The sequence below is a fragment of the Geospiza fortis genome, unplaced genomic scaffold, assembly GCF_000277835.1.
Source record: "Geospiza fortis unplaced genomic scaffold, GeoFor_1.0 scaffold403, whole genome shotgun sequence".
NCBI lineage: Eukaryota > Metazoa > Chordata > Aves > Passeriformes > Thraupidae > Geospiza > Geospiza fortis.
Window position 1 is genome coordinate 3169841 of NW_005054336.1, and position 10168 is coordinate 3180008.

Sequence of the window (10168 nt, forward strand, 5' to 3'; positions counted from 1 at the left end):
GAATTATTTGCACAAGTAAGTAAAGCAATACTTGTCCTGATGGGGTTGGAATAATTCATGCTGCAGGTCTAGGGCCACACAAACGTGTGCACACCTCAAGAAATATCCCCTTCCTTGTGAATTGATGTGGCATCTAAGATGCTATTGACCTGCTTGAATTGGGCAATGTGAAGTTAACAAATAAGAGGCTGCTACTTGATACTTCTGTGATTTGACATACAGGACTTCATATGTGAACATATTTCATATTCTAGCTTTACAAAGCATGGGGGTTTGCTGCTACTTGAGTATTTCCAGTCTCTCATGGAGAATAAGAATTAGTTGATGAAGTGAAAGAATCACAGCTGATTTCTAGGAAATTACCCGTTTTGAAGCATTAAAAAGTGAAAATAGCTTTTCTGTTTCTGACCATCAGTGCACAAATGTTCTTTCTTATACTTGGAAAGAAACTTTATTCTTGGCAAGACTATAATTGTGTGAATTCATGCATAAATTTTTAAAGAGGCCATTGAGGCATGGGAAAAGCATTTGCCTGCAAATAGTGTACACACACACACACACACACATTCTACTTCAATCCAGCCTTATCCCCTTCCAGCTTTCCCAGATAATTTATCATCTCCCAGTTTGACTAAAATCCGATTTTATTTATTTCTTTTTCTCTACCAGCTTTCTCTCGACTGCTCTGTTAGTTTGACAAGACCCTTGTCTAATCTAAGAGCTTGGAAAGTTATCTGGTATTGCTCTTTTCTCTTAACCAAGGCCATAGTCTTATTTTCTCACTTTGCTTACTCTGATTTCCTCTGAGGAAAATGCTTATTCAGTTAATGTCTGATTACTGTGACCTTCTCTCCCCTTTGCAATACTTTTATCTTGCTGAGACTGTTGTTTTTCATCTCATGACATGCCAGCTACTTTAATCTTTATTGCATGATGAATTTTAAGGCATTTAAATTAATTTCAGCATAGCATGTAGCTATTGCAGAACTAGTTATGATCAAGTCACATGTACCTAACTCTTGTTTGACTGTACTAAATTAGAAGGCCCATTATGGCTTCTTCTGGATTTGGGGTAAGATTTACAAATATGCAGTTTGATACTTGTTTTTTACTTACTATTTTGTGCAAGTAACTCAGCGTGATACACAAAATAAAAAAGCAGCAAGGTGTATTAAGGGAGTACTAGCTCCAGAGTATCACTGAAAAAAAGAAAAAAAATTGCTGAAACCTCCTTATGCAAGCCACACTTTGTCTAAGGAATGACAACTTGAAGAACATTCTTTTAAAATTCTGTTACTGTGCTTTAACTTCTAATTTAAGACAGTGCATGCCAGTTTGACAAGATTGTATGAATGCTTTTTAAAAATAGTGTTTGGTAATATGGAAAATGTTTGCTTAGATTCAAGGATGACAGTCTCATTTTTCAAAAATAGTAGCTGTAATGTGCTGTTGGAGGTACCGTAATTAGTCTTAAAAATAGTTACATGCATGCATGCTTATTTATTTGTGTTAATCTTTTTAATATTCTAGAGCATGATACTAATGCTGACTTCTTGCTCTATTTTGACAATACCTGCCTGTTATTGTTATGAATATTTGACCCCTCTGGCTTGGATGATTGTAAATATTTGAAGTCAGGGAATGTCTTATCCCAATGTTCATGTCTAAGTTTTTGTGCAAGACAAGGGTCTTCATAGATTTGGGGTTTTTTTGGGGCTTCCTCACTGGAGTTGTGCAGTAAATGAGTTAAATTTACCAGATGCTTATAGAGCTTTTTGGTCAATCCAGCTCAATGGAATTCTCGGTATATGGGTTTTTTTCTCTGTTCCCATTTCTGGAATGGTGAAGTGTTGTCATTACAGATGTGGCTGTGAGGGTGGGCACTGACAGTGATGCATCCAGTGTGAGGTGCTGAGCTCTGTTTCCTGGAGCATGCACGTGTATCAGCTCTCTGAGTGTACAGTAAACCTCACTGCACAGGCTCAGTGGGGAGCCCTGGTGTTATCTCCTGGCTGATAAATATTTGTGCCTTCCTACGTGGACAGATGCTGCTGCCTTTCCTTTGAAACTTTACAACTCTTAAATTGTGTTCCACCCTTGTAACTGTGCTACCACTTGAAGTTTGAAATACTGAAAAGTTTTCGTTGAGATTTCTACCTCTGTACTTTTTTACTGCCAGAACAGAGGAAAATGTGACACTTTGTAATAATAAGGGAACACTCCCCTTTTTTTTCACATTGCTAAATTGACAAACAGGGTTTGATTGTTTTCCAGACATTATCTTTTGCCATCTTATAGTTTGCAAAACTGAAAAAAATTTTGATGCTTTGGAAAAAAATAGGAAAATTCAGTGAGTGCAGTAGGATTATAAAGGAAATTGTAATAGTCTTAGTGATGACTTGTAAAAGTAGAAGAGTAAAATAGACTGGAAATTTTTCATTTTGAGAACTTTTTCTTAATGTTCACTCAAAATAGAAATTGAAGTTGTAACTGTAACACAATCAATTAGTATATTGCTAAAATCAACAGAGCTTACCAAAAAACAAGTGAAAACCCTGGACAAAAAAAAAGATTCATCAGCTGAACTATTTGAAATGTGGTACAATCTTTTATACTTTTCAGTAGAAGTCTGTACCAAAGCCATTTTCTGTAGCAAAGCCATCCTCAGTTGTTATACCTGAATTTGAGAAGACCATGCCTTGCTCTGTTTTGCAAAGATTGCTTAGCAAAGTAAGATAATGGCTTGCTTTGTTTCTGTGATAATGTGTGCCTCTGTGGTTCAGTTGGATGATTTCATAATTGGAAGTTTTGGTATTTGTAATCAACAAAGCAATGCTGTTCTCATCTCTGAGCTGTGATGAAATGTTAAGATCCCTTGAAACTGATGTCTAAAGTCTCCTTTGCTTAGCCTCAGTTAAATTTTTCATTCATGACTAGTTCAGCACAGTTGTCATAGTGGACCTTAAGTACACTAGTTTCTATCTGTTGTTTTTGTAAGTGTAAGGCCTCAAAACAGTGGTGTCTTCAGAGGGAGAGAGAATATAGCTAAACTTCTTGGTACAAATTATAAAGGTACTTCTCAATGTGGTTTTGCATATGCAGTTAATAAAAAAAATAAAAAAAATATATTAAAAAAGGAGTCTGCAGGTACAGATAAAAATGTGTTTAAAGAGAATCTATTCTAGAGATTCTTCACGAGCTGTGTATGGCCTTAACAATTAAATTCGTGTCTCTAGGCTAGACAACAGCAAGCAGAACTGGCACAGCAGGAAGGGCTACAGATGCAACAAGCAGCTCAACAGGCACAGCTCCCTGCTGCCTCAGCCAGTGCATCCAATCAGGCAGGATCTTCTCAGGATGAAGATGATGAAGATGATATCTGAAAATCACCAGCTGAGTTGTCTTACTAAGAAATACTTTTCCTGCACAATGAAACAGTGAAATGAATGCTTACCTGTAAGTTTGTATGCATCGTGGACTGGCAGTTGGTATTCTAGGGGTGTCTGCTGTTGTGTGCTGTACATGTATAAACTGTCTTTTTTGAACTCTTGAAGATTTAAGGTTCAGTATCATATCAACTTTGGATTTTTAATGGTGTATATGGAAATTTTAGATAGCAGTGCGTCATTTATTTGATCAATAAACAGTGTTACAATAAACAACATGTTTATAAAATATAGTGAGATTTATACAAAAAGCTCTAAATCCACATTTGCATTTCTTCCCTTTTAACTAAACTATAAAATCTTACTTAGAATTTTTAATTGTTTTTTGGGGGAGTGGTACAATAGACATAATCTGTTAACATGAAAAAAATTAGAGTTCAGCATAGAAGAGTCTGAATTCTTAGCTCTTTTTAAAATGAGGATGTATATGGCAATAAATATTATATGTGCTCGAATACCACACTTGTTAAAATTTGAAAATTACACATTTTCACCAAGCTAGGAAAAGGTATGTTTAATAGGAGTTGTACAAATTCAGTCCTTTTTTTTTGTATAGGGGTGAAAAAAAATAAACCCATGGTTTTATTATGACATCCTTTTGACAGTCCTAACTGAGTATTTCACTTCAAAGACTGCCTGGTTTGAAGAACTAACTCTTGTTTGACTTCACTCCAGTTTAATGTTAACTGTTGTTGATGATATTTTGTAGTCCAGATTTATTCATATTGTTGAAATATAAAGCTGGAACTTAAAGAAACAAAGTTGTTTGTTCTGCTGATGTGACAGGGAGTGATTAGGTATTTAAGACCAAGAGGGCAAAAGCTGACCCTAACAGCATGTTTGTCAAAAAAGAGAGAATTTATTTAACCTTGATTAGTCATTGTCAGCATAATGCTAACATTCTCCAGACTAGATTGCCTCTGGATTACTAAGATACCTTGTTGAGAGACAACATTTTCTTCACTCAAATTGGTTTGTAGGTAAGTCCAGGTTTCTGATAAATTGTTCCCCAAGAGTGATCAGCAGCAATACATGAAACAGAAATGATGTACTTGTCCTTTTGATAGTTCTGTTGATTTAATGGATGAGCAGCTGTCCTTTGTGTTGAAATAAAGCACAGTAGTGTCCATTGCTGAGTTTTAATGTGTTACTTGAAGTAATACTGGCATATCTTCTGGTACACTAATCTGAGCAGACTAGAGAAGCCACTTGCATGCTGCTGTAGTTGACCTCATAGCTCTCTAACAATGGGGATGGTTTTACCAACTGATGTCCTCATGAGTTGCTCTAGTTGGAGCTCTTGAGGAGGGCTGCAGCAGTCTGTTTACATCAGGATGAAAACATCAAATGGTGGGCCCATTTTTACAGAAAGATCTGAACAAGATACAATTGGCATGTATTCAGATCTCAGTCACATAGTGACTTTTGATTTAAATTTGGGATGTTTTAAGTTGCATATTGAATAAATGTGAACATGTCTTTAAAAACAGTAATGCAGTGAAAACTCAGAAGAGTATTTGTTTGAATGTTTAAGTTTAAAAAAGAAAAAAAAAACAACTTTCCTGGATACCAGATAAAATGTTAGGCAAGGTTTGACTGAGGAAGTGGTTTTCTGTAAAGGTTTAAGTACCAAAGGTAGAAAATCTAGTCTAGTGATACAATGTTAATGTGCAGTGTTGGCTTTTCTAATTTGTACTGTAACACCTTCACACTTTCTATTTTAAATGAGTCTTTTCCTTCTAAATAATACTAGGTATATTTTCACACCTTTCTTTTCTGATGCAGAAATCAGGTTAACATTTTACTGCATCTGGTATGTATGGTGTAATGTTTGAATTTTTGTGATCTTTCTTTTTGGACATTCTTGTGCTTTTTCATATGCTGTATTCTTCAAGCAATAAAATTCTGATGTGTTTTTATAAAATTGCTTTTATATTTAATGAACAGTCTGTCTTCTTCATTTCCTTTATAAACAAGCAAAAGACTACTGAAGCCCTGTTTTTATTTTGGCTTACTGGACACTTTTTGTGACCTGAAGTCTTTACACCGGAGTGCTGTTGGATTGGATTGCTGTGCACTGGGGTTGTTATTGCTTGCAAACAACATTTCTGGGCTTGACCTGCTCTCTTTCCTCTGGGAATTGCATTTAGTGTGTATGTATTTTTATAACTTGACATTCTGCACCTGAGAAGCTGCACAAAAGCCCTGTAGATTGTGTACCAGCTGCTGAAATGCTTTCATAAAGTGAAAGGCTACAGGCAGAGGCTGAGGTAGTAAGAATTTAATTTCGTGTAGTCATGATTAGAGATTACTTATTCAGCCATTCTTCCCCAATTATGAAAATAAACTCTGGCACTTTCAGGGAGAATCTTCACTGGTCTTTCAACAAACAAATTTTGTATTACTTTGCTGTTGTGCTTCCATGCAGGAGCTGCTCAGTGAAGACAGATTTCTGAATTTATGGTACCCCTGATGATTTTGGTACACCAGGTACATAGAGCATAAAGTTTGGTTAGTGAACTGTATTGTTGCTTTGTCTCACTAGAAACATGTATAAGGATGTGTCTGTTTCTTAAATATTGAGTTGATGAGATTATCTGTGGGTTTTCCATAATTACTTTCAAAGTGCTTAAGTGACTTACTCATTAATTCTATTCTGTTACTTTAATAAAGTGCACATTTGCATGACATTGTGGATAATGGATATAGTTGTATTTACTACACTGAGGTACTTCTAAGGAGTATCTTAGGGATTCTAAACATCAAATGCCTTAAATGGTATTTGAATTTCAGCATTTGCATGTGACTAATTGAGCTGCATTTTGAAACATTGGAATTTCTTCCACAATGGAAAATGTCCCTGAAAACCACAAATATAAATTCTGTTCCTCAGATTTTGTAAAAGTACCTCCACAAAAGACTCTGAATAATAATGCTTGGTTGATCATTTTGTATGGGAAGATTGTTTTCAGTTGAAACAAAGCTGAGTAAAGGTGACTTGGCATTTGAAACAATGCCAAGTAAAGTGACTTCATGATCACTGTGAAACAGCCAAACCCTTACTCTGAAATGTGTACCTCATTTTCGTTTCCTAGGGTTGGATTGTGATTTTCTGTAAGCCATGCACCCAACAATGTGGAAAGAGGAGGAGGGGAAGTGTAATGTGAAAGATAAAGCATGCTATGGTGAAATTTACTTTTGGTATTCTACTGTTTACCTGTCTAATATGGAAAAGTTGTACTCTGCAGCTTTACAGTGAGAGCACGTCAGTGGGATGCTGGCCAGTGTTCTGATGGATTTTACTCACAGTCAGTACTGGCTCTTGCAGCCCTCAGACTTGTTAAAAGGACCCTCAATACATGTGCCATCTGGGACTAAAGGATGCTGGATGGATGCAACTCAGTGATGCAAAGGAGTGTCTGTGAGCCTTGCTGTTGGCCCATTAAGGTTGCTGACAATCAGGACCAATAGGTTCCTTTTCAAAATACGTTTGCGCTTAGTTTGAATTTTTTTCCTGATTTAAATGAGTGCTTTTTGTTTGGATTCCATGCCACCATTGCTACACCAATCAGTAACTGAGAATTTATTAATGCTTTGGAAGTACTTGCTACAGTTGTTGGGTATGTGAGGCAACAAACATGCTAGAGCTGTGCATTTCTGGAAAGAAGCAGAGTGAAAATGTTCTGTTCTGTGGTGTAATGTTCGGTGGTGTTCTGTTCGGTGTGTGTACTGTACTGTAATACAACTGAAGCCAATACCTGGGGAGTGGAGGTTTTGCAACAAAATAATTAGACAGTGAATCCAGTTGGATACACCTAATCCCATACATCAGTCATGGATAAATCCAATAAAGACAGGTTTTGCTGTGTGGGTGAACCTAGCAGAAACTTCAGTAATCTGGAAATCTGTAATAGATGATGCTCCTGCGTATGTTGGGGAAAGAGAGTTTGATTTTAATTTGTCACGGCCATGATTTCTTGTTGCATCAACTGCAGGAATACATGAAGACTTCTATCTCACAGCTTGAACCAAAAGTTCAGGTAAGGATGGACCATACTTGTTACAACCAGTTTGGGTTTTTTCTGCATTTTAAATGTGAACAGCTACTATGCTTTACATATCTGGGGTGAAGATTTATAAGAGGCATATTAAACTATGTAAAGATTACACTTAATTTTAAGGCTGAATGTTCATATGGTTAATTTGTGAAATACTTAAGAGATTTTTCTTTGTCTTGTTTCAAAGGAAATAATTGGTTTCTCCCTCAGCCCCCACCCAGGGTGACTAACATTGGAGCAGTAATATTGCATGGTGTAACTTTGAATGATCTCCACATGCATTTCAGTAGTAATTAGTCTAGTTTTGGTATTAGTTCCAAACTTACTAGTCAGTAATCATAAACTTTTACCTCTTCAAAGCATGATACAAGTATTAATCAGGTGTGGGCAATGTTACACTGTGCTTTGAAGTTAACACTTTCACATGCTACAGAACTAAAAGGTGGTGCACTTTGTAGAGGAAAAAGATGTTATCTTCAGGGTAGGGTGAATCATCTAGAGAGCAAATAATTGGGAAAACAAACTTGTGAAAGTCATTGTCAGAGATGAAAACATTTATTTGTAATAGCATAATGCTTGGGATTGATGGTTATGGACCGGGACTTGGTTTCATTAATGTTGTGTTCAAGTTTCATTCTGTCAGCTCAGAGTGAAAAACCACAGCTGAATTAGAAATCAAATTCAATGTTGTTTTAGTTTCAAGTAGTTTGTTTTCTCAGTTAGGTAGCAGTGTAATCCATAGAAGAGAAGTAAATTTGTCAGGGCAGTGGCAGTGTTACTAAAGCAAAATCCAACAGTCTTCACCATCCCAGCCTGCACTAAAGGAGACATCACTCTGTAAAAATCTTAGAAAATACGTATGAAGGAGTCATGTGACCAATAGATATAATTTTAAAATTCTACTGTAATGTAAACACCTAACTGGCGCCATTTCCACACACGGATAATTAATATTCAAGCCGGTAAAAATCAGAATTTAAATTCAGTTGCATCTTAAGTATGTACTTACATATATCTTCCATATTATCTGATGGATTAGCTATTCTATACCTGTGGTAATTTAGTTGTCTGAGATTGTTCGGCAAGTTGCATGCAACTAAACTCATTAAATCATTAATTACTTGTTTTTGTTTTCAATGTGTTCTAATGTTGGAAACAATCATATTTTCATTTCTACAAAAAATTTACAGTTTTTGAGATGCCTTTGCTTAAAATATATTCTAAAATTGTAAGCAAAATAAAATGTTATGGACAAAAAATCAGTTTATCTTGGTACATTATATAATTTAAATGAAGGGTCAGTTTTTGAATGAATAGGAAAAGTTATTTATCCTGTCTGCAGGATGTGAAAATGGGTCTAAACTCAACGTTACTTCTGTTAATGAGTTATCTTTTCCAAAATGTTTAAAAAAATAATAAGGACTATTTTACCTTTTTTCAGAAGTGCTAGTGGATGTTCCAAGGCAAAACTCACTGCTCAGACTTTGCTCTCAGGAAGGCAGTGGGCTGGCAGGGATCCCTTCCCAATGGGAGGGTCTGGGCCATGAACCACACGATGCTGTGGGAAGAACTGTAGGAGCAGGCAGGGCTGGAGGGGGACATTGCACTGATTGCTGTAGCTGTGGTTTTGGTTTACTTATGTGCAAAAGGGATTGAGAATTGCCCCTTTCCCTAAAATGAAATCTCTAGTATTGACTGTGTTACAGTAGCATAATTAAAAGTTTCTCCTTCATGGACCCACGATAAAGCTTCTGAATGCTGAGTGTCTTCAAACACATCTGTGTTGGGATGTATTTCTGTAACCTGCTTCAGTGATCTCTATATTCCAAGCCAGAGGGGCAATTTATTCTTCAAATTGAATCAAATTTTTTATTTGGAGCTGAAAATAGTGCATTTTTTAATGTGAAAAAAGGACATAGGGAATAGTGACATGATGACTTCTTTTTGTGGATTAGGTATTAAGGACACAAACTAGCAGCACAACTCAACCCTTAAGTTCTGTGTCTTTAATTGTTTGAAATTTATCAGCTGATGAGATCTGAACATAAGGAGAGTTCTATCTTTACCAAGATAGTGGTAAATCCAAAGGGGAAAGCCTTGACTATGAGAAAATGAGTGTTTTAGGGAGGGAAAATAACAGTCTCAATAAGTTTTGTATATTCTTCCCTTTCATGTAACCTTGTCTCAAAGGGGAAAATGTACAAAGGGATGTGGAGGAAAAGCCTCTTACTAGGATGCAATTGGCTGTTGGATTTGATCTACCTTTGAAATTGAAAGAGCAAGCATTGCACTTCAAATTCTGTTAAATAGACCTTCAAAAGTGTAATGTCACAAAACCAAAATTCTTTCATCGTTCAGTGATTTATTTATTTTTTGTTTTGTTCCTTTGGGATTATTTGAAAATTCCTGCAGTTAGTCTCTGATCAGAATCTCACTTGGAACAAATAAAAATGATAAACTGAGTTGTAGCTATCTTTACTAAAGTGATAAGGAGAGATGGAAATGTAAATAATGATTTGCTTAGTGGGATATCTATTCTGTGCACAGCACATTGTTCTCATTCCCATTGTTGATTTATTTCCTGATTCCTATTCTTTTAATGTGATTAGTAGTGGGAAGGAAAGAGTTTTCTTTGACATGTGAATAACTTTTGAGTTTCCCTAC

At 36.0% G+C, this 10168-nt stretch overlaps 1 protein-coding gene across 1 annotated transcript in view; it reads left to right on the plus strand.

Moving 5' to 3' along the window:
- The window catches only part of DR1 (down-regulator of transcription 1), an 11246-nt gene extending 5860 nt beyond the window's left edge, over positions 1–5386 (plus strand). Inside the window, exons 3-4 of the mRNA XM_005422130.3 lie at positions 7–15; positions 3237–5386. Coding sequence (XP_005422187.1) covers positions 7–15; positions 3237–3383 — 156 coding nt within the window. The 3' untranslated portion in view covers positions 3384–5386. The remainder of the gene's footprint in view (positions 1–6; positions 16–3236) is intronic.
- The last annotated feature ends 4782 nt before the right edge of the window (positions 5387–10168 follow it).